Genomic DNA, 25,797 nt, shown 5'->3' with positions numbered 1-25,797 from the left:
CTTCTCTGCTCCTCAAATACATACACACACACACACATATATATATATATTTATATGTATATAATTTTTTATTTTAATTTATTTTTCTTTCATTTAATTTAGGAAGTGGATTAAGTGGGAGACAGCAAGTTAGGGACAGCGATATCTTTATATTATTTAAATAACCCAAGACTCATTGCGGTTTATTTATTTTTAGATTTTTATTTACTAATTTATTCAATTGCACAGCTCTGCGTGCAGCAATAACTCAGTGCTAGACTAGTGTTCTATAAGCGCCACCTGCTGTCAGAGATTGAATTAGCATTTTCATCAGAATCAGAAAGCGCTTTATTGCCAAGTGTTTACACACAGAAGAAATTTCGTCAGGAGCTTCCAGTACAGAAAGTACAAACATAGTGCACACACACACATATAATTAAGGAAATAAAACTAATAATAATAAATAGTAATAATAAAATATTAATTCAGCCCATCTGATGTTTTTGTGCACTTGCTTCATGTTGCATATATTGTTTGTTTGTTTGCTCAAGGTTAGTTTGGCCAGTAACAGAGCAAAATAAACATTTAATAAATGTAAAAACGAAAAAAAAGGAGAAAAAGAATAAGAACTAAATAAATTGCCAATGAGAATGGGAATCGGCTCATTTGATTGTAAATTAAATAAAATCCTGATCAGTGCATCCTTAACTGGAATAGTTAGGCCTGAAAAAGAATGGTTTATTTTAGTTTTATCTTTGAACTATTGTACCTATTTGTGCAAAATGGTTATTATTTATTAAAATACAATGTTACAGTCAACAATGAAAAAAATAAGTCTGATTGATTGATTGATTGATTGATTGATTGATTGATTGATTGATTGATTGTGGCAAGTCCTGTGAAAATTTTGCCAGGGCAAGTAAAAAAAATTAAACCACTGGCCGAACTGGACCAGTAGAAAACTTATTTAGCATTAAGCCCTCTTAATACAATCAAAATCAGTGTCTTAACACTTGTACACAGATCTGTAAAACACATAGGTTGCATAATGATATGCCCAAGTTAAAAACTTAAAATATGTACTTGAAAAGAAAAAGGATGACTTTGAATAGCATAACTGTAAAATTGTGAGGAAGAGCTGATCAGTTCTTGCACATGTATTTCCTGGTCTGAGAATGAATTCCTGCTTAAACAGCAAGTAATGGATACAAAAAAAGATAGAAGTAAATGTATGTGTAAGGAGAATGTATGTGTGTGAGAAAGAGTAGAAATGTATGTATGTGAAAGGAAAAATTAATGTGTGTGAGAGTAGAAATATACGTAGCAATAAAAAAATATACGAAAAACCTTGATTATTCTGGTTAGTCACATTGTACTGCTATTATTTTGAACAATACTGTATATGCTGCATATATACTGCATATATGCTGCATATATGCCGTAGATATGTTGCATATATTCGTATATATGCCACATATAGGTAAAATTGAGGTGCATATATGTGCATATACAGGAAATATAGGTCTCCTGCATTGCTTCTTCATATCCACATATAAGCCCTATACATACAAGATATGTCTTCTATATAGCTAATGGCAGGATCTGGTAATTTTTGTAGCTCATATCTCATTTTTGACTGTCATACATAATGCCTAGCTCATATTTTCTATTATCAAGGCAAAAACTAAGAATTAATGAAAAAAAATGATGCAAGAATTATGTATGTGGCGAACATGTGAAATTGGTATCACATGTAATTGGCGTGTGATGGAATTTAACTATGGCAATATATTAACATGATATATTAACTATGATATCTACACGTTTTCCAGAAATATTTACAAGGTCAATTCTTTCTTGTAGGAAGATAGTGGAAAATAAGGAAATGTATAACAAAATGGTTTTTAATTTTTATTTTGTCAAACTTTTTTTTCAATTTCAAGTCATTTCCAGATTCACATCACAGCTCATACACATCCACACATTCACCGTTACATCCACCAAATGCAATGTGTGCATGTACATATGTGTATATATGTGTACATATGTGTATATATATGTGTGCATATATGTGTAAATATATGTGTGCATATATATACATATATTTGTACATATATATGTACATATTAGTGCTGTCAATCGATTAAAAAAAATTAACTAATTAATCGCACAATTTTTTAAAATTAATCGCGATTAATCGCGATTTAATCGCGATTAATCGCAATTAAAAGACTGAAACTTTTTGGTTATGTAAATGTAAAATGTAAATAATTAAAGTAAACTCAAGACAAAGAAACTATTTAAATTCAAAATATTATTGTTTATTGGAATTTTTGTTTAACTTGTAACACAGATTTTCTCATGTAAACAACATACCTGCAATAAACCATCAATATCCTCCAAGTTAACTGTTGGCTTGAAAGCCATATTTATTACAGAAATAAAAACACAGGCATGTAATTACCATTTGAATTTCAAAACAATCAATGCCAATAAAAAACAAAAATAATTTCCATGTTGAATTCTAAGTGGACTGCAAAAAAATTCCGAAGTATAGTCATTGCCAGTGCTTTAAGTGGGCCAGAGCACAGGTACTCAGTACTGCCACTTCCAAATATAGCTCTTGAGCGTACCGCCACCTCTCCGTGCGCCCAGAACGTACTTGTAGCGTACCGGTACGCTCATTTGGACATCTGTTTTAATAGAGGTTTTAATCTTTTACCTGCACTGCCGATTTTCAGAGCGCCCTTCACAATGCAAGCTTCCTAATTCATCCCACACAGAGCAGAAACTACATTACCCATTCACCCTTAAGTTATACAAGTGAATAGCGCATGTGTCGCTTTTCCCACTGTTAAGTGTCAACAACTCAACGTGGCCGGAGAAGGTGTGTGAAACTAGTTGTGAGTTATACTAAAGCAAAATCTTGAGTATTTATTGTCTGATAAACATTAAAAACTGTCTGCGGAGGTTGAGTCGTCCTGCAGCCCCCGCTGGCTGTTCATTGGCTGCAGCATCTTTTTTCTAAGTTCTAAAAAAATACTGTAGATGGCAAGGCACAAATTTAGATATTCATTTATCTAATTAATCTATAGCCTATGCACAAAGACAATATGATCTTTTTGTCCCCCTTTTGTTTTAAAGCTTGATGAAGAGAGAGAGCGCAAGTTGCTACAGCTGAGGAGGACAGTGATGCGCGCGTACAGGAGAGATTGACAGTTCGCGGCACTGTGTACAAAAAATACTCCGCTACACAATTATTTCGTTATTTTCGTTTAAGCTAATTAACGTTAGCATTATAGAAAGGTCTGATTTACGCACTGTTACAGTCATTGTTTTTTTGTTTTTTTTAAACAATGACATTTGAGTTCATGATTTTAATGTTGCTGTTTCTTGTGGCAGACTGAATGAAGAGTAATGTTTCTTGTGGCAGACTGAAGAGTAATCCGGCAGAGTTTTATACTGAAACTTTCCGTCTAAAAGTCATTCCTTGGTCTTATCCATATTTCTTTGCACGATGAACACACATAGGCCACAACTGGAAATAAAAAACTGCAACCGCGTTAATTGCGTTTTTTTTTTTTTACGCGTTAAATATTTCAAATTAATCGAATGTGTTAACGCGCTAATTTTGACAGCACTAGTACATATATGTACATATAATATAGGAAAACGGCCAGTTTCATATATGTCACATATATTAAAAACCTATATTGAAACATTTATGTTTATATAGGTTTTTTCCATGTGGGATAAAATAAAATAAAAGCTTATTGATCTTTGAAATGGTGTACCTGCGTTATTATGCCATTATCATTATATTAGTTGAAACTGGATTTGGATACAGACTGGATCTGGTGGCTATGGTGACCTCGGAATAAGAGAGAAACAGACTAATATTAGCGTAGATGCCATTCTTTTAATGATGTAGAAAGTACATTGTGTGTTATGGGAAGTGTTCCCGGATTTCCTAATTAATGCAGCCTAGAAATCCTTGTGCTATGTGTAAACCAGGTTAAAGAGGTGGGTCTTTAATCTAGATTTAAACTGACAGAGTGTGTTAATGTAAGTTAATGAAAATACAGTTATTCATTTATAGTTAATGCTAATTCACAGAGCATTAACTAATGTTAACAGGCACCACGTTTGACTTGAATAATGCATTAGTAAATGTTGAAATTAACATTAACTAAGATTGATAAATGCTGTAGAAGGATTTTTCTTGCATAGTTCATGTTAACTAAAGTAGTTAACTAAGATTAACTAATGGAACCTTACTCTAAAGTGTTACCAGAATATCTCTTTGGGTTAGAGACTTTAGACTTTGTAACTTTAGGGATTTTATCTATTCACAAACAGCTTGTAACATTCCAAAGAGAAAGTAAAACTTGAAATTGCATCATATGACCCCTTAAAATTTAATTTATTTTAAATTTATAAATAACTGGTAATCAGTCTCCATCTGGGACTTTGATCTCACTCTGTCTTCAACTTTGTCTGTTTGTTTTATACTCTTGAAGTTTTGTGGCTGAAATATTTTATCTAAAAAAAAATGTATATATATATATATATATATTTTTTTTTTTTTTACAGTCACAGTACTTAATATGTATTTAATTAAAAGGCTGTGTTTTTTTTCCTCATTTGTTTGATATGGAGGTAATTTTAAGATATATTTATACTTAAATAATCATTTATTCTTTTTCAGTCATATTTTGTATTGCAAGTATGACAATTGGCACCATATATTATTCCATTTTCAGACACCAGCATCTGAATGGGGTTTTATTAACAAAGTTCAGGAGGAGCACGATCAGATAATCATCCAATTTTGCACAGTTGCATCTCGTTTAGCTAATCATCTTAACTAGCACACAAGCGTATATATATATATATATATATATATATATATATATATATATATATATATATATATATATATATATATATATATATATATATATATATATATATATATATATCCAGTCTTCCTACCTCCTGTCCCACAACAGTTTTTCGGCATCCCTCCTCCACCCCAACTCCTCACTTCTAATCTATTTATCCCAAATTAGGGATAGGGGGAGTTATTTGGGTTCGGGCTATGCTCCGGGCCCGGACCTCTCCCCCAGGACAGCATGCCAAAATATGCCTACTATTCGCCTTCAGATTAGATGTAAGGGTAAAAGATTAGAAAGAGTTAAATGCATGTGGCCACCGTGTATTGTTTTCCTGAAGCTGCTGCCAGCTATATTTCTATTTTAGATTTATATTGTTTTGTTTATATCATAGTGTCATACTATTTGACCATTTTAAATGCAATTTCAGTGAATAAAAGCATTTTATTTTATTTCCTTTAGCTGAACCTCTGGTGCAGGTGGATGGGAAACCCAGCTGTTGTTTCTTCAAGTTCAGTCCAAAACTGATGTTTACCAAGGTTCTGAAAGCCCAGCTGTGGGTTTATCTGCGTCCACTCCAGAAAACGTCCACTGTTTATCTGCAGATCCTTCGCCTTAAACCTATCACTGAGCAGGGAAGCCGACACATCCGCATCCGGTCGCTCAAAATCGAGCTTAGTTCCCAAGCTGGTCATTGGCAGAGCATTGATTTCAAACATGTGTTGCAGAACTGGTTCAAGCAACCACACACAAATTGGGGCATTGATATAAATGCCTATGACGAGAGTGGCAATGACCTGGCTGTGACATCTCTGAGGCCTGGAGAGGAAGGACTGGTAAGGACCCTTAGACCTGCTAGATAAAAAATACTGCTATAGTGGAAACAATAATCATCATACTGAGCCAAATATTATTTATTTTTATTTTGTTTTAGCTTTATGTCACTTGAGAAGCATATGAGTCTACAATTTATACAAGGTACTTGACCCATCTCTTGTATGTCTCCTTATTCCTGTAATCTCCAGCAGCCATTCCTGGAGGTCAGGGTTCTTGAAACAACCAAGCGATCACGGAGAAATCTGGGTCTTGACTGTGATGAGCACTCCATGGAATCCCGCTGTTGTCGCTACCCGCTCACAGTGGACTTTGAAGCTTTTGGCTGGGACTGGATCATTGCACCCAAACGTTACAAGGCAAACTACTGTTCAGGCCAGTGTGAGTACATGTTCATGCAGAAGTACCCACATACTCATCTGGTTCAGCATGCCAATCCTAGAGGCTCGGCAGGGCCATGCTGCACACCGACGAAGATGTCACCGATAAATATGTTGTACTTCAATGATAAACAGCAGATAATCCATGGCAAAATCCCAGGAATGGTGGTGGACCGTTGTGGCTGTTCATAGAATAATATGTTTTGGTTGAGCTAAGGGAAATTGATGGAGGGAGGGTATTAGGGATGAATCTAGCACCTACAAGTCTCTGCAATTACCTTTTATTGTCCTCACACTCCTTGGAAATAGTATTTCATAATGTACAGAGAACAAAAAGACATTTGTATCCTTCTTAACTCTAGTACAGCACTCTTAGATCCAGGATCCTAATTTCTCACTTTATTATTTGAATCTGAATTTTAGTTCTACCACAATTGTGTGTGTGTGTTGTGTGTGTGTGTGTGTGTATTTGTCTGAGTGTTTGTGTGTATATGTATGTATGTATGTATGTGTGTGTGTGTGTGTGTGTGTGTGTGTGTGTATATATACATATACAGCAGGCAAAATAAGTATTAAACACAAACATTCTCAGTAAATATATTTCTAAAGGTGCTGTTGGCATTAAATTTTCACCAGAAGTCAGTTACTGTCCAAGTAATCCATACAAACAAATAAGTTCAGAAATTAAATTCTGTGTTATAAAATGGAATGACTCAGGGAAAAAGTACTGAACAGATGACGAAAGGGAGGTGCAATAAAGCATGGAAAGCCAAGACACCACCTGAAATCTATCAATAATTAGAAAGCAATCCTGCCCCTTGTCTGACCAACGTGTCACACAGAAAACATTTCATGATGGGTGAAAGCAAAGAGCTTTCTCATAACCTTTGCAACCTTATTGTTGCAAAACATGCTGATGGCATTGGTTACAGAAGGATTTCTATATGAATGTTCTAGTGAGCACTGTTAGAACATAATCTGAAAGTGGAAAGGACAAAATTTCACCATAAACTGGCCACCGCCAGGTGCTCCTCACAAGATTTCTGATAGAGGAGTGAAATTAATTATCACACCATGTTTGGGGGTCACATGGCATTTGCACATCACCCCAAAAAATCATGGTCTAGCACTGGTAAAATGCATATAATTGAAGGAAGGATGAATGGAAAAATGTACAGAGACATTTTTGATAAAAATATGCTGCCATCTACCCAGATGTTGAAGATGAAATGAGGATGGACATTCCAGCGAGACAATGATCCCAAACACACAGCCAAAGAAACTCTCATTCGGTTTCAGATAAAGAAAGTAAAGTTGCTAGAATGGCCCAGACAATCACCTGACTTGAATCCAATAGAAAGTCTATGGAAAGAACTAAAGAGTAGAGTTCAAAAAAGTGGCCCACGGAACCTTCAAGATTTGAAGAATGTTTGTGTGGAAGAATGGGTCAAAATCACACCTGAGCAATGCACACGACTAGTTTCTCGATGCGTGACTTGAAGCTGTCATTACCAACAAGGGCTTTGTATGAAAGTATTAATTAAATTTCAGTTAGCATGTTCAATACTTTTTCCCTGGGTTATTCCACTTTATAACACCGAACTTAATTTCTAAAATAATTAGTATTTCTTTCTTTATTTGTATGGATTACTTGGGTTGCTAACAACATCTGGTGAAAATTCAATTTCAACAACCATTATAAATATATTTACTGGGGAAAATGGTGATGTGTTCAATACTTACTTTACCCACTGTATACACACACATTTTTTTGGATGCATTTTGTTAGGTAGTTCTGAGATTCAGGTCCACAATTTTGCTTTACATCAAATATATCCTCATTGTCTTGTTGCTTTTTGCAGTATTACACATTCAGAGAAAATAGAAAATAAAAATGCTGGAAAATTGTTGAATTACAGCTGGTAAGGGGATACTGTCGGAATGGAGGATGATATAAAAATTTAGTGCAAGATATAATAGATCATAAGACAAAACACTCATTCATTTGTGGAGTTGTTAGTGTTGATCTATAATTTAGGAAAGTAAAATATTATCATATATTTTTTAATTATTACGTGCGTGTGTGTGTGTGTGTGTGTGTGTGTGTGTGTGTGTGTGTGTGTGTGTGTGTGTGTGTGTGTGTGTGTGTGTGCATCTTTCAGTTGTAAGTTTTGAAATTGAGTCCAAAGTGTTTAAGCCAGCATACTAAGTCTCATTCTAGGTTTCCTACATGTATTTTTTATTGTATTTTAATGCTAATGTTATGCATTAGAGAAATCGTGACAAGAGACAAATGCACCTCAGCCCCTCCACTAAAGCTGTTTTCACTATGGTGTAGACCTAATTGTCAACACCAAATTAAAAATTTATTATTTAAAGAAGTGAAATGTGACACAAACAGTAATTGTGTAAAAAAATAAAAATAAATCCATACTCTTCGATTTTACAGAAATGCTATTTTCAGAAATGTCTTTGCTTACATTAACTCTGCCTTTAAAATCTGTTATCAATAAATCATTGCCAAGGTAAACCAAAATAAAACATAAAAATGTTCATGACTATATGCAGTTGTACTAAATAAAGATGAGTTTTCATCTGCACTTAATACAATAACATATAGATCTCTATATTGGCACATGTATTTATATGAATTCAAAGAACAGATGTCACTGTGGATCACAACAGTACTCTATCCTTTGTAGATAAGACACTTGTCTGCAGTTTAGAGAAATATAGAGAAAAGTAATTAGTAAAGAAAAGTAAAAGTATTTAATTAAATACTATTCCCTGTTCCGTACCAAACTTTAATGGTACAGTAAACTCTGGGAGAGCTGAAAAAGCAAAGGATGGAGAGGGGTAGTAGTACAGTAGAATATAAATCTTTTCTATTCTTCAAATATGTCCCATTGTTGAAAACAAAAGCACTATGATGTTGGATAAAAGAGGAGCCTTCTTATACTAAATCTAAGTAATATATAGATATATCACAAAAGAGAAAAAGATGGCAGTGTGATCATGCTGAAGGGCATAAAAGATTATTTTGGGCACTCTATGTACCAACAATAAATTTTGCACTATGGGAAGTAAAAATGGCACGAGAATTTTTTATTTCCATTTCTATTTGACCTTTTTAAGCACAAGAACCTTGTAGATGGATTTTAATAACCTAGTAATGTCTATGGAGTTTATGCCATTTAAAACAAATCATGTCTTAATTTTCAAAAGCTCATCTATGCCTGAAGTTTTAAATTGCTGTTTTATAATACTATCAAATTCACAAAACAGAAGTCTATAAAGCCTTAATATTCTAGATAACATCTGATTTGAAAGGCAAGTTTTGCAGGACTTGAATTATGTATTAACTAGCAATGAACATTTTAACTTGGTACCCAGCAGAAGGAAGGTTATATGGGCCACAAGTAATTATTCCTACTGAAAATTAAATCACAAAATAATTCAAACCTACCTCATCAAAACAGTTTGAAACCTTGCTATGAAATTAAAATCGACAAATTGTATAACATCTGAAAAATACAAATGCATGTAATTCAGACTTTTTATTCTTGCCATTTCAGTTCTTTTGAAGTTTGAAACCTTGCTATGAAATAAAAAACGACAAATTGTAGAACATCTGAAAAATACAAATGCATGTAATTACTTCAGACTTTTTATTCTTGCCATTTCAGTTCTATCAATGTTTTTAGAACATTATTACTTGAATTATGTACAAGTCTTATAAAATGCCACAGGGTCTCTATAGTAATGTCCTTTAAGGATACAAAGAATGGAAAATATGATATGGAGAACGTAAGCCATTACCCTGTTAAGCTGTACAATTTCAAACTTCTGTATAATGTGATGTTCTAAATGTTTTTGTCATACAATATGCGGAGAAAAAAAGAATTGTGATTTGTAAATGTTAAAAAAGAAAAAAATCCAAATGAAAACATTCTACATTATATACAGTTTACAGACTCTGTTTTGAAGATTTACCTACTTGTTTTAGTCATGTTCAACCATTCTTTATGTTTTGTAAAGAAATTATGTAGTTTGGTTTTCATGCAAATAAGAATACTTCATCATTATATCTGTCCTTATTTTTGTTTGATCATGTTTTGTACAATAAATACTTTATTTAGAATACAAAATGAATGCCCTTTTCTTAATTCATTGACTGTGTTGACTGATTAGCAATAAGAGTAATAAGAGTAATAAGAGCACAAATAATTTGTGCAATTAACATATCATCACAGAAACCTGCCCTTTTTTGCTGACATGCTTGCTCTCATCCACTATTAAGGCAAACAGTCCAATCTCAGGTCCCGTCCACACGGAGAAGGAGCTTACCCCAATCCGATCTTTTTTTTCCTCGTCTCAAGAAATATCCACGTCCACACGAAACCGCAAAATGATGTTGTATACATGCCAGACCAGTATGTGGCGCTGTAATTCTGCCACAGAGATACACTAAAAACAGAGAAGAAGACTTGGACTATGCTCATAAACCTTGCGCGTGGAACACAATCGAACATGGAATAATACATGTATTAATCTGTGTTAATGTTAGTTAATAAAAAGACAATCGTTCAGTGTTTGTTCATGTTTTTGTTGCTGTTACTAGACGTAGAGGTGTCTGACTAGGGGAAAGACGTGGGCTGATGACCGTTTCTGAAAATATACGGATTAGCCGTCCAGACGAAAACGCAAAGACGGCGTTTTCAAATTTATCCACTTTGGGACCCGGTTTCAAAAAATAGCGGTTTCACCTTACGAAAACGCCGGATGCGTGTGGACGAAAAGCCTATCCGATAAAAAATTTGTGTGTATTCACAGAAACGCGTCTCCGTGTGGACGGGGCCTCAATCTCACTACTTATTTTATCTCTCACCATATTTGCCTATTTAATTCAATAAGTTTGTTTAGTATATTGTAGTGTGTGTTTTGCATTTTTGTGGATTCTTAGTGCAATTGTCTGGTACATGATTCAGCAACTGCTTGTATCTGTTTTCATGTATTACTTTTACATGAACTTTACTCAAAAATGTTATTCTTTAACATTTCTCTTTTCTAATAGTAAATTCATTCCACATATTCCACTAAGCATTTTTGCACTGCACTAGTAATAGGCCACTGTGATTTGCCAAGCAAGACATGTTCCTGGATCAACATCTTTTGTTGATCCTGGATCAAAATTACGGTCCAAAAATATAGACTAAACACAAACCCTTCCCCTAAACCTAACCCTACCCATAATTTATTCCTAAAGTCAGTGCAGAACGACCCAACCCTAATCATAAGCCTCAAACAGGTATTTCCTGAAAAGTTATCCCTCAGTTCTGATTGGTTAATTGGAATGTTGTTCCAGGAACAACGAGGATGTTGAGCCAGGAACATGTTGTACTAAAATCATGGTCACCTCTAGCAATATGTTTTGAAATTCTGATACCCATTGTGTGTAAATACTCTCTTTCTGTGCTTGATGACAACGAAAGATTTACAAAACAAAATGCTTGACCCTTGGCCAATTTTTGCCAATTTTAGTCCTTTGCCACTTGCGGTTAAAAAAATCAATCTGTACCAGGATATTGCCGGGATATGTCCTTAGGAGAGGGTGCTGTGGGCTGGCTTAGATTAAGAACACCTGGGCCCGTATTCATAAAGAATCTTAATGCAAAAAGTAGCACCTAGAGACAAAATTCTAAGAAAATTCTTAGAAATGTGTGCGTTTACTCTTAAAAATAAAGAAAAAATCCTAGTAAAGAAAAAAGTAATTCAGAAAGCATCTTAACCCTTAAAAGAGGTCTTAAGGTCAAACTTGTTAAGAGCACAGACGAGGACATTTAAGAGGCTTAAGAGTTTCTTTAGCAGGGGAGAAAATGGCTGAAAGACAAAGAGGCAGAAGTAATGTGTTGCAGACAACGGATGACAGTGAGTTAATAAGATGGTATAGATTATATATTAATTTATAATTTAATATATAAATTAAAGGAATCACTACATTACAATATTCGGCAACTGGGAAAATGCAACAATGCAATAGTGATGATTTGGGTGTGTCACAACCTTCTGTAAGCAGAGTGATCACACAAACAATTACAGCACTTTCAGAACATCTTACTGTGTCGCAGTTCATTTCATTTCCACTGGACATTCCCACCTTGCAGGCTCAAAAAACTGCGTTTATGAATATAGCAGGCTTATAGATGCGCACAAGCAGGGGGAATGAACTGTTAATAGCTTGTGCTATACGCTCCCATGTCTGCTTCTTGTCCCTTGCTGTGACACCCGGCCCAAATTTTCCTTTAAGAATGGCCTTGTGTTCATCCACTAACTGGGCTAACAGTAAACACTGTTCCTCTGTCCAGTTTGGCTTTCTCACCCTTCTTGGTTTTGATTCCATGTTTGATACATTAAAACCAACATTCAAACCGCCACTTAAATAGGACAGCAATCACTGTAATTGGAAAGAATGGAACAATTTTTATCATTCTAAGCCAATCAAATACCTTATAGGAAATTAAAAGCATGGTAAATAAAAAAAGGATTTATATACACACATATAATGTGTGTGTGTGTGTGTGTGTGTGTGTGTGTGTGTGTGCGTGTGCGCGTGTGTGTGTGTTTGTGAGAAAGAGAACGGTCAAATAGGAAAACTTACACATGTAAATTCAAATTGAGAATTAGAATAGACCCTATACTTAAAACTATTTTTTTCCTTCATGGACAACCAACCAATCACAGTTTTCAAAAGATTGTGTCATACATAGCAACGGGGTCAACCCCGCCACCTCACGAAGATGAAATTTTTTGACTTTTCCTTACTCAGAGTTGCTCTCAGATCGGTCCCGAATCGCTCTTAAGCTAAGAAGTTTTCTGAGAGGATTCTTAGAATCTTTATGAATACGGGCCCAGATGTGTAAGGCTGCTGATGGTTGTGCCAATCAGTTTATTATACAGTTTATTTGTAGAGTTGCCCTCTTCTAAGGATTTTTCTGGTCGACTATGACAATATTAGACAAATAAACGGGGGGAAGAGCAAAGAGAAACATGGCCACGCGATAAAATGCTATATTGTGGAAGTTTTCAAAAATCGAGCTCAACCTAAAACAATGTTCTTTTATTCCAGAAAATTGCTTGTTTATTGGTAATAGAGGTTAAACAAGAAGAACGCCTTTCTTTCACATTCCTTACTGGCGGACTTACCAAGGGGTTTATGGACAAGAGCTTTGCTGTGACAAAATTCACAGATCAAGCTGGTAAAGATGACATCGGTTTCACTCCTCTAAGTGTCCAACTTTCGGAGCTATAGGCATTATAAAAATAAGGGTGGCTACGAAAAAAAAAAACTGATTTCGGCGCAAAGGACAGCGTCACCTGAATTCACAAATCATGAATAATGATATTGGGCATTATTTGCATGTCTATGAAAGTGGACTGCAAGGCAAGGCAAGGCAAGTTTATTTATATAGCACATTTCGTACACAATGGTAATTCAAAGTGCTTTACATAAAAGAAAGTAAAATAATCATGAAGAAAAATAATAACAAAAATAAAACAAGTAATTTTAAAACTTTTAAAATGATTAAAACATTTAAAAACAGTTAGAAAATTATTTTACATAAAAATAATAATAATAAAACAATAATAAAACATAAAACAGTGAAAATATAGTGCAATCAGTTCGGACATTGCACAGTGCTCATTCAACAAATGCACAGCTAAAAAGATGCGTTTTGAGTCTAGATTTAAATGTGACTAGTGTTTTAGCACAGCTGATCTCTTCTGGAAGCTGATTCCAACTGCGGGCAGCATAGTAACTAAAGGCAGACTCCCCTTGTTTTGTGTGAACCCTTGGTATTTCTAACTGACTTGATCCTAATGATCTGAGTGCTCTGTTTAGTGACTTATATACGAGTAAAAGTACTTTAAAATCAATCCTAAATGTAACTGGAAGCCAGTGTAAGGACCTGAGGACTGGTGTGATATGCTCAGATTTTTTGGTTCTAGTCAGAATCCTGGCAGCAGCGTTCTGGATGAGCTGCAGCTGTCTAATGGTCTTTTTGGGACGGCCAGTGAGGAGCCCATTAAAATAGTCCACCCTGCTGGTGATAAAGGCATGAACAAATGCAAAGACTTCAGTTTTTTTCCTTGTTTAACTGAAGAAAGTTCTGGCACATCCAATTATTAATTTCTTCAATGCATTGGCAGAGGGAGTCAATGGGGCTGTAGTCATTTGGAGATAAGGCTAGGTAAATCTGGGTATAATCAGCATAGCTGTGATAGGCAATCTGGTTCCTTCTCATTATTTGACTTAGTGGAAGCATATACAGGCTAAACAAGAGCGGTGCAAGAATTGACCCTTGTGGGACTCCGCATGTCATGGACGTCCACTTAGACTTATGCTCTCCTAGACTCACATAATAGCCTCTCCCTTCTAAGTATGAGCTGAACCATTTGAGTACCATCCCAGAAGGCCCGACCCAGTTTTCCAGTCTCTCTAGTAGTATGTTATGATCGACAGTGTCAAATGCAGCACTGAGATCTAGCAATACCAGCACCAATATTTTTCCAGAATCACAATTTAAGCGAATATCATTTATTATCTTAATGAGTGCTGTCTCTGTGCTGTGATGTGGTCGGAAACCAGATTGAAAATTGTCCAGGTATCCATTTGAGTTTAAGTATTTGTTCAGCTGATTAAAAACTACCTTTTCTATAATTTTGCCTATAAAAGGAAGATTAGATATTGGTCTAAAATTGCTCAAAATTGTGTTATCAAGATTGGTCTTTTTCAGGAGGGGCTTTACAACTGCAGTTTTTAGGGATTTTGGAAATGTCCCAGAAAGAAGAGATCTGCTTTTGTCAGTCTCTCAACAGTGGCAAAAAGAGTACGAGTGTTATTTAAGTTACTGTTTACAAGGTTTGAGAAGAAGTTCTGTCTAGCTGTGGCTAGTTTCACATTAAAAGCATGAAGGATGTCTTTATAGATGCTATAGTGAATTTCAAGTTTCGTCTTCCTCCACATCCGCTCGGCTTTTCTGCATTGTCTTTTCATAGTCTGAACTGCTTTTGATCTTCTCCAAACTGATTTCTGTCTGTTTGTTTTCTTACTGACTATTATTGGTGCAATATCATCAATAACATTCTTAACTTTTGAGTTGAAGGAATCAAGGAGAATATCAACAGAGTCTGCAGAAATGCTTGGTGTTAAAGATATAGCCTCCATAAATTGTACACTTGTGTTCTCATTTATGCATCTCCTTCTGACAGAGACAGATCTAGATTCAGTGGTAGCAGAGATCAATATATCAAAGAAAATACAGAAGTCATCAAATAGTGCTACGTCCTTAATAACAATGGATGAAATGTTTAGACCCCTACTGATGATTAGATCCAGAGTGTGTCCACCTTTGTGTGTGGGTCCATGCACATGCTGAATCAGGTCAAAGGTGTTTAGAACCGTTATCATTTCTTTTGTAGTTTTGTTTTCTGCATTATCTATGTGAATATTAAAATCCCCTGCAATAGCAAAACAGTCAAACTCTGAGGAAATTATTGATAATATTTCTGTGACCTCTTCAACAAAGGCTGGAGAGTATTTTGGAGGCCTGTAAATAATAATAAACAGAATGCGTGGAGCACCTTTCAGCACAATCCCTAGATATTCGAAAGACAAGTACTGACCAAATGACACTTGCTTGCATTGATAGACATCTTTAAATAGAGCAGCTACACCCCCACCTCTCCTAACAGTCCTGCAAACACTCATGTAAGTGAAGTTAGGAGGGGCTGCTTCATTTAGGATTGTTGCACTGCAGCTGTCTTCTAGCCATGTTTCATTTAGAAACATAAAATCCAGATTGTTTGTGGTTATAAAGTCATTGATTAGAAATGATTTATTTTTTAGTGAGCGATTGTTTAAAAGTGCTAGCTTGATGGCAGTGCTATGTGTCTTTACATCAATCTTAGTTTGATGCATAATAGGCCGCAGATTAGATGAGTTTGCCCTTCGGCTTGAGAAGGCCTTAGACTTTCTATCACGTGATAAAACTGAAATAGAGAAAGCTACAGGCACACTGGGTTCCCGCTTGTTCAGTAGGCATTTGTCAATGTTGCTGCTATTATAGCGGGGACCCGACACATATCACTGAGAGCTGCTATCAGTTGTTTTTGGTTCACCTTCAGCAGATAGAGGGTTTGGGCCCTGGCGTTGTGGCAGCGGTCGGAGAGCTCTCATAGGAACAGGGCCCACAGGCTTTGGTGGTTGGGGGGCCCGCCGTTTTTTAGTTGATATCTGCGGGCTAGCAGCGAATGAGTGGGAGAGTTTAGTCCCAACATACACCAATTCCTCCATTTTCTGTGAGAAGCACAGAAGTGGAGATGCTGGAGAGAGGGATAATGTGTCTGGTGAGATGGGCTGTGTCTCTGGTGTTTCCGGTGGCTGTGATGTGTTGTCCTGGCTTCCCTGGCTGTTTTCCAGAAAGTCGTCCTTGGGTGGTGAATCTTGTAGCTGTTTTGATACATCACAGTCAGTCTGTGAGGAGCTCTGTGGGCAGGGCTCAGCTGGGATGGTGTCCGTCCACAGTGCTTGTTTTGGCTGCGTGGTGTTATCAGTGTCCTTGTGGGATATGTCAACCACATGATGATTCGGACCCAGTGTGTGTGTGCTGAATGGATTGACACACTCTGCTGAAGGATGACGAAGGGAGAAGAAGATATTGTCCTTAAACACTCTTGCACCAAGTTTGTTTGGGTAGAGGCCATCTGGTTTAAACAATTGTCTATGGCCCCAGAAAAGATTGAAGTTGTCGATGAAATTTACTCCTTTTATACTGCAAGATCTTTGTAGCCATGTGTTCAGCCCAAGCAACCGTGAAAACATATTTGGTCCACTGATGAACGACTGAACTTTGAGTCTCTGAAGTGTTTCAAAGAGTTTACTGAAGTCCTTGTTAAGGAGTTCTGACTGCTCTTTACGAATATCATTCTTCCCCACATGGATGATGATTCGATTTGCAGTTTTGTGCTTCATCAAAATGTTCTGAAGTTCCTTGTTCACATCAGAGACCGTTGCTTGAGGAAGGCAGCATGTTGTTGTAGTCCTGCTACGGATGTTTCTGATAACAGAGTCACCCACTATCAGAGTCCTGGGCTCGGCTGCGCTCTGAGCTGAATGCCGCTGTCTGCTCCACATTGAGCGCCTGTTAGTAGCGGTGTTTGCTGCTGGCTGATCAGATCCATATTTAAATACATTTGGGGATTCGTCACCCACATTTATTAATGCTTGATATATTAATGCTGTTCTCCAGATGTATAGGGGGTGGTAGAATACCAGTATTTACAAGCCTTGTCATCCTAGTCGAATCTGGGGTAGAGGAAGCTATGGCAGCAATACGAGAAACTCGTGACAATCTGATGTCTCGTGTTCCTTTGGGTCTTGCTCCCTGTTTGTGCCATCGATTAGTGTGGTGATCAGTTTCGGCTTGTTCCTCTACACTTGGTATAAACTGTTGAGATTCAGAAGATTTGTGGGACTCACCGGCTGTATGCTGAGAGGGTCCATGACGACGGTCTGCTGAGTGTTCCGTCTGTTTTGGAAGTCCAGAAAGTAACTTTGTTTCAAGAATCACAATCCTTTGTAGAAGTTTGCAGCAGTTCATGCAACAAGTAGATCCAACAGCAGGCATTTTCTCTCTCTACTGTTTGGTAGGCAGTTGTTTTCCCGTCTCAGGAATGTAAGCTGTTCGCAGTGGGAGACGAAGTCTTCTTTTTGTAGTATTATTCCAGTCCCAGTGTTTTTAGTTTTACCGTTTGTGCCAAAAATCTGTTGTTTGAGCACTGTGCTGATCTGCTGAATTAAAAATCTTAGAAAAATCTGAGAAAAGTACAGAAATAAGAAGCAAAGCACAGAGCAGTAAGCTAGAACGTCCCAACGGTAGCAAAGCCGGAAGCACTGCGTATTTATAGCCAAAAGAAAACTGCAGTGTCCAACTGTTGAAATAATAGACGGGTCCGGGTCGGTTTGGTGTAGTACATTACGGGTCTCTTTCGGGTTCGAGCACGGATGTTTGGACCCGTGAAGACCTCTAGTTGGGAAATACATGTGAACGAACAATCGCAAAATGACTCGTAGAAAACGCTAAGATCAATCGTTATCGGGAAACCAGGTCCTTTGGCACACCTTTGTGCACTGCAGCGTGGGGAGAATGTATTAGACAAGCGCAGACCACTATTAATTTATGTGAACATAGGTAGTTTTACACAATAAGCTGAGTTTATTTAATTAAATATTGGGTGCTGTCCAGCTAACTCATAGCATAGAAAAAAAAAATTTTCTCTGCCAATTAAACCCACATCACATAACCGCTGTGACTGACTCACAGTAGGTGTGATTGGTGTATTGTTCCTTAAAAATAATCACACTCTTTGAAAGACCCATTATTATAGACAACAATTCAATGGCCAGTTATTATAGACAGCCTTTTGATTTTATTCCTGAATTAATGATTAATTATATAAATAACGATGAATAACTGAATAAAAGGCTCCTTTATTAACACAATAAAATACCGCCGCCTAGTGGTGATATTACTTTCATAATTCAAGTTTCATTTCATTTTGTTCATATTTCTATATTAAAAATGTTGTATAAAACATTCATCTTATTTCATTATACATTTGTAATTGCTATGGAAATGCACGTACAGCCCTCTGATTGTCAGACACAGACGAGGACACAGAGGATTCAGTGATAAGGTAGTTTAATGTGAATCAGAGGTTTCAGACACAGGTGAATCTTGACACGTGGATAGAACGGTGACAACACAACTTCCCTTATGGTGAACGGTGATCCAGATGGTGCTCAGATGAAGACGATGGGGACAGGAAGACTGACGAGGATGAAGAGGGTTCAAGAGTTCAGGTAGGTTTAATAATGGCGTTCAGGCAAGTGAGGAGATCGGTGCAAGACCAGACGATGAGTGATGGTGACTGATGGCTTTATATGTGGTTCTGGTGATGATGCACAGGAGTTCAGAATTCGGGTGATTGGGGACGAGTGGGTTTGGCGTAAGTGTCCGATTCCGGGAGTGTAGAAGGTGTGGCTGTGACAGTACCCCCTCCTCCACAGGCGGCTCCTGACGGCTGGGATCTTGTGCGACGACGGGGTCTACCTCGGCCACGGGGAACGGGGCGGTCTGGATGGTCTTGATGAAAGTCAGTGAGAAGGCTGGGGTCCAGGATGTCGTTACGATTAACCCAGCAACGCTCCTCCGGGCCGTAGTTTTCCCAGTCCACAAGGTACTCCAGTTGAGGACCCCGTCGTCGAGAGTCGAGGATAGCTCTCACCCGGAAGATGTTGTTGTCGTCTTCGATGGCCGGAGGAGGAGGTACGGCATCATCACCAGGTTCTGTGGATGGAGGAGACAAAGGTTCAGTGAAGGGTTTGAGGAGTGAGACATGGAATGAAGGTGAGATACGGTACTGTGCAGGGAGTTGGAGTCTATAGGTCACTTCATTCAGTTGCCGTTCAATAGTGAATGGTCCGATGTATCGGGGACTCAGCTTACGGCAGGGCAGTCGGAGGCGGATGTCCCTCGTCGAGAGCCAGACTTGTTGTCCAGGTTGGTATTGCAGCGTGGGTCCTCGACGAGCGTCCGCTTGCTCCTTATGGAACCAGACCCTCTCGCTCTGTCGGAACCAGTGATCTACCGCTGGGACCTGCGAGGGCTCACCTGACCATGGGAAGAGCGGAGGTTGGTATCCAAGGACACATTGGAAGGGGGTGAGCCCGGTGGTAGATTGCTGGAGGGAGTTCTGAGCGTATTCGGCCCAGGGTAGGTACTGGCTCCAACAGTCCTGGTTACGGTGGCAGTAAATCCTCAGGAACCTCCCCAGCTCCTGAATCTTACGCTCCGTCTGGCCGTTGGTCTGAGGATGGTATCCCGAGGAGAGACTGACGGACACCCCTAGAAGATGGAAGAAAGCTGACCAGACTCTAGAGATGAATTGGGGGCCTCTGTCGGAGATGATATCTTCTGGGATGCCAAAGTGACGGAAGACGTTGTGGAATAGTGCCTCTGCCGCTTCGAACGCAGTGGGGAGTCCTTTGAGAGGGATGAGTTTACATGATTTTGAAAACCTGTCGACCACTACCAGTACACAGGTGTAGCCTTGAGAGAGAGGGAGGTCAGTCATGAAATCAATGCCGATATGGGTCCATGGACGTTCAGGAATGGGCAGAGGCACCAGTTTACCTTCCGGGAGTCTTCTAGGGGTGTCTGCTATGGCGCAGACGGAGCATCCTTTGAGGTAGCGGACCGTATCCAGAGCCATCGATGGCCACCAGTAACGCTGTTGTAGGAGCGAGAGGGTCCGCCTCCTGCCTGGTTGTCCAGAGCCCGGAGAGGTGTGAGCTAAGTCCAGGAGGGTAATCCGATGTTGAGGGGGGACGAAGAGTTTCCCTTCTGGACCTCCCAGCGGAGCAGGGTGTTGAAGGTTTTCCTGTGCAATCAGATGATCAATACTCCACTGGATAGGACTAACTATCATGGCTGGAGGGAGGATTGGTTCTGGAGATTCGGGTTCGGGATCTGCTTGATGAAGACGGGAGAGGGCGTCGGCTCTATTGTTCTGGGAGCCAGGGCGATAGGTGACCTTGAAGTTGAATCTCGTGAAAAACAAGGCCCATCTAGCTTGGCGATTGATTCAGTCTTTTGGCTTCACGGAGGTATTCCAGGTTCCGGTGGTCGGTTACCACCTCGAAAGGGAACTGGGCTCCCTCCAGCCAGTGACGCCATTCTTCCAGAGCCAGCTTAATGGCCAGTAGTTCACGGTTACCGATGTCATAATTCTGCTCCGCCGGGGATAGCTTCTTCGAGAAGAAGGCACATGGATGGAGTCGTGGTGGATTCCCCTGCCGCTGGGAGAGGACTGCTCTGACCCCGGTGGATGAGGCGTCCACTTCCACGATGAACTGGTGGCTGGGATCAGGGTGGATGAGGATTGGAGCGGTCTTGAAGGCTTGTTTGAGCAGGTGGAAAGCTTCAGTGGCCTCGGGGTTCCAGGACAGAGACTTGGGCCGGTTCCGGAGGAGAGAAGTTAGAGGGGAGCTGAGTAAACTGTAGTCCTTGATGAATCTTCGATAAAAGTTGGCAAAGCCCAGGAAGCGTTGAAGTTCTTTTATGGAGCCGGGTTGAGGCCAGTGTGTGATGGCGTCCACCTTCCCCTGGTCCATCTTCACGCCACATGGGTCGATGATGTAACCTAGGAACTGGACTGAGGGCGTATGGAACTCACATTTTTCGGATTTGAGGTAAAGGTGGTGTTCCCGGAGTTTTCGGAGTACGAGGATGACATGATGGATATGTTCTTGCTTGGATGTGGAGTAGATGAGGATGTCGTCGATGTAGACAATTACGAACTTGTTAAGGTAATCTCTGAAGACTTCATTCATGTAGTTTTGGAAGACGGATGGACTGTTGGATAACCCATACGGCATGACCCGGTATTCATAGTGCCCGGAAGGAGTGATGAAAGCGGTCTTCCATTCGTCCCCCTTCCGGATGCGGATTAGGTTGTAGGCGCTCCTCAAGTCCAGTTTCGTGAAGATCCTGGCTCCGCGTAGTTGTTCCAACGCCGCTGGGACCAGGGGAAGAGGATAACTGAATTTGACGGTTTGTGAATTGAGGTGGCGATAATCGATGCACGGCCTCAAGCCTCCGTCCTTCTTGGCCACGAAGAAGAAGCTGGAAGCAGCAGGGGAAGTAGATGGTCGGATGAACTCCTGAGCGAGGGCTTCCTGTATATACTCCTCCATGGCCTTCTGCTCCGGGATGGACAGGGGATAGATTCGTCCTTTAGGAAGGGTTGCTCCAGGCAGGAGGTCAATGGCGCAGTCCCATGGCCTATGAGGTGGTAGCTTCGTTGCCAACCGCTTACTGAACACATCCTGGAACGCCCGATATTCAGGAGGGATGATATGATCCATCTTCGTGTCGGGGCTCTCCACTGATGTGGACTGGACCGGTAGGGAAGACTTCCTTAAGGGAGGACTGACCTTGGGGATTTTAGCTGGAGGAGTGATGCAGGTATGATGGCAGGACATTCCCCATTTCAGGATCTCGCCAGTGGGCCAATGGATGTGAGGTTGGTGGAGGTTAAGCCAGGGGCGTCCCAGGATGATGTCTGCGGTGGATTCCTCCAGCACCATGAACGTGATGTCTTCTTCGTGCAGGAGTCCCACACGGAGGATGATTGTGGGGGAGAAATAGTGGACACGACCCTTGCCCAGCGGCTTTCCCTGTATGGTGGTTACTTTGAGTTCGACAGGGCTTCGGTGATGTTTGGCGTTGAGACGAGTTAAGGTTTGCCGGTTGATGAAGTTCCCCGCCGAACCGGAGTCGATGAGGGCTTGTACTGAAACAGACGAGCAAAGGTGTCTCAGAGTAACCCAGGTCTTAGTTAGATGAGCAGTTTGAGGAGGTATATGGATGGTACTCACCGCTGGGCGTGGAGGTCGAACTGGACAGGATGGTAAGAGGTGTCCATCTCCCCCACAATAGAGACATAGCCCAGCGTTGATCCTCCGCTGACGTTCCGATGCGGACAGATGGTGAGAGTCCACTTGCATGGGTTCAGGTGCTGGAGGAGCGACAGATGGTATAGCGGGCTGAGGAAGTACAGCGGGAGTGAGCGGATGACAGGCAGTGAGTCTCTGGGCAACTCGAATGGATTTCTGAATGAGATTCTCTAGTCCTAGTGAGTCTTCGTACACAACTATCAAACTTTGTATCTTGTCATTCAATCCGTGGCGATATGCTGTAATTAAGGCAGTTTCATTCCAGCCGCTTATGTAAGCGAGAGTACGGAAGCGTATGGCATAATCACTCACAGATTCATCTCTTTGTTGGTGAATGGTAAATAATTGGTCATGGACAGACAATGCAGAAGTTTGATGGCCAAAGACGGATTTTAACTGGGAACAGAAGTTAGTGACGGATCCAAGAGCAGGGGAGTTCGAGTCCCAGAGAGATTCAGCCCATTGGAGGGCCTTACCTGAGAGTAGGTTGATGATGAAGGCTACTCGACTGCGTTCGGAGGTGAACAAATGAGAGTTGGATTCCATATAGAGGGAACACTGTAGCAGGAACCCGCTGCAATCCTCCGCCGTGCCGCTGTATGTCGCTGGTTTGGCCATGGGACTCGCAGGGGCAACTGAAGAAGTGACCGGAGTTGTAGCGGTGTTTGAGTTGTTGACAGCCGGTGAAGAAGGGGGAGTTTGTTGCATCAGTGAGGACCGTACAGCGTGAACCAGTTGCGTGAAGGGATCCGCGGTGCGGTCCTCGCCCGTGTCCGAAGAGCTCTGCATGAGATCTGGTCTTCTGTCAGACACAGACGAGGACACAGAGGATTCAGTGATAAGGTAGTTTAATGTGAATCAGAGGTTTCAGACACAGGTGAATCTTGACACGTGGATAGAACGGTGACAACACAACTTCCCTTATGGTGAACGGTGATCCAGATGGTGCTCAGATGAAGACGATGGGGACAGGAAGACTGACGAGGATGAAGAGGGTTCAAGAGTTCAGGTAGGTTTAATAATGGCGTTCAGGCAAGTGAGGAGATCGGTGCAAGACCAGACAATGAGTGATGGTGACTGATGGCTTTATATGTGGTTCTGGTGATGATGCACAGGAGTTCAGAATTTGGGTGATTGGGGACGAGTGGGTGTGGCGTAAGTGTCCGATTCCGGGAGTGTAGAAGGTGTGGCTGTGACACTGATCAACATTAAACTATAAATACATCTATAAAAGCATCTTCAGACACAGGTTCTATATCTCTGAATACTGATTTAATTGGTACCAGCATATTGTCATATTATTCTAATGTTTTTGATGTAAAAATTTAACATTAAAGATGACATACAAAAGTACGGAGCCCCGCACATGACATGCTAGAAAAAATAAATAAATTGTGCGCACGATTTACTAATCCATTCCCTCAATGTACTAAAACGTGTACATTAATATTGCGTTCCCTCGATTTATCTGTCTAACCAGTTATACAGCAACGCGAGTCAGACAAGTCTAAAGATCTGAGGTGAATTTGGTGAAACATAGTTGGTTCTAGTCGGTGTCAATTACTCTTATAATAAATAATAATAATAATGTTTACATATGTTGGCTTTCTCAAGCCCAACAAAGAAAACTGTAAAAGAGAAACATCATTCAATTTAGTATGTAATAAAACTAATATTACTTATGTATTTAATAGATTTAACTATACTAATTTTCACAATTATCTATTAATGTCACACACACATACCTAGTGCCTTTAGACTTAAAAGACGAAAGTCATAAATGTTACAGACATATTACCATGGAACTGTTCAGTCTATTACTGATTTTTATTTCCACTTCACGTTTATCCAAGGAGGCAGAACTATTTGCACTGTATTTACAGTGGGACAATAATGCCGAAAGAATGAAAAGATGTGCTGAAGGCGGATTTGTTTCGACCAATCAGATGAAAGCAGCGTTTCAGCACCGCCCACAAGTGTGCATGAAATATTGAAGCCATAAACCGATTTTTAAACCGATATAGAGCCAAAATCTAATTTTCCATTTGTTAAACTAAATGGAAAAATGAATAAACGAGCCATTTTTCCATTTCTCGTTATTGAATTCTAAAGAGGAAATGATGGGCTTCGGTTCTACTAGTGATTTGATTGGAGACCAACAGCCAAACACAATTGACCTTTAATTTTGCGATTGGTTAATTTTGTGGCACACTTGTAACGCTGCTGGAAGTTGAGCAAGCGTGTTTCAAGAGTTGAGCGCGTACAGAATTAAGAGAGAGAGAGAGGGACTTGACAGTAGCGCAGAGAATAAGTTTGTGAGAGAGCACCTGAGTAAACTGCGTGAGAGTGTTTATTACTGCATGTTAATATGGATAATGGCAAACAAGCAAATACATTTATTGAGCACAGAATCTTTTTTTTTTTTTGCGATTGTTAATTTCTGTTCAAAATATAATGTAATGTGCTTGCAAAATATAGTTCTCTGTGCTCAAAATGTACAATTACTCCCTCAGGATTGAAGCACAAAAATAACGCCATAGCAGGTTGAACTTCCTCAGCTGGCAAAGGAAATACAACCTCTGCAGGTCTGAATGACTCTACTGCAGCCACAGAGTTGTTCATCATGGTGAGTGGAGGGAGTGCTGGGATGCTTCTCGCAGATGGGAATTTTACTTACTCAAACATGTTCTGAGGGCAGAAAGGAAAATGATTGGTTTTACAGATTCAACCAATGAAACTGAAGCAGAGGCAGAGTCAGGAAATTTTAATGTTTGGAAGGAATACTTCAGACAGATATGTTACTGACGCTTCGTGGGAGGCATTTATTGCAAGTTCATTTAACATGTATTTTCATGAAAAAAATTAACATCTCTAACATTTAATAAAATAATTAACAAACAAAGATGCACAGAAAAAGTAATCATGGACTAAATATTTTATAGCATGCATTTTCACTTGACTGCTTCATCAGTTGATTACACCAAATCTGGTTATGAGCTAACTGGAGTAAAACAAACTTTTCCAATTCTTCCACGCTGTCTTTGAAATGGATATGAGTGAAAAAAGAACTCTCCTTGACATTACATCAGTCAGTTAGCGTTAGCATTAGCATTAGTACTGCTCTTAGGGC

General features: G+C 39.5%; 1 protein-coding gene across 2 annotated transcripts in view; it reads left to right on the top strand.

The window, feature by feature from the left end:
* Positions 1 to 10,213, top strand: part of LOC113069262 (growth/differentiation factor 11) — a 48,671-nt gene extending 38,458 nt beyond the window's left edge. The window contains exons 2-3 of one of the 2 annotated variants that reach the window (XM_026242295.1): positions 5,337 to 5,710; positions 5,903 to 10,213. In XM_026242295.1, coding sequence (XP_026098080.1) covers positions 5,337 to 5,710; positions 5,903 to 6,280 — 752 coding nt within the window. In that variant the 3' untranslated portion in view covers positions 6,281 to 10,213. Of the gene's footprint in view, positions 1 to 5,336; positions 5,711 to 5,899 lie in introns of both variants that reach the window. The other variant, XM_026242294.1, reaches the window with a different exon arrangement.
* Positions 10,214 to 25,797: the final 15,584 nt, after the last annotated feature.

This window comes from Carassius auratus, unplaced genomic scaffold (genome assembly GCF_003368295.1).
Source record: "Carassius auratus strain Wakin unplaced genomic scaffold, ASM336829v1 scaf_tig00001155, whole genome shotgun sequence".
NCBI lineage: Eukaryota > Metazoa > Chordata > Actinopteri > Cypriniformes > Cyprinidae > Carassius > Carassius auratus.
This window is presented reverse-complemented; position numbering and strand designations above follow the sequence as displayed.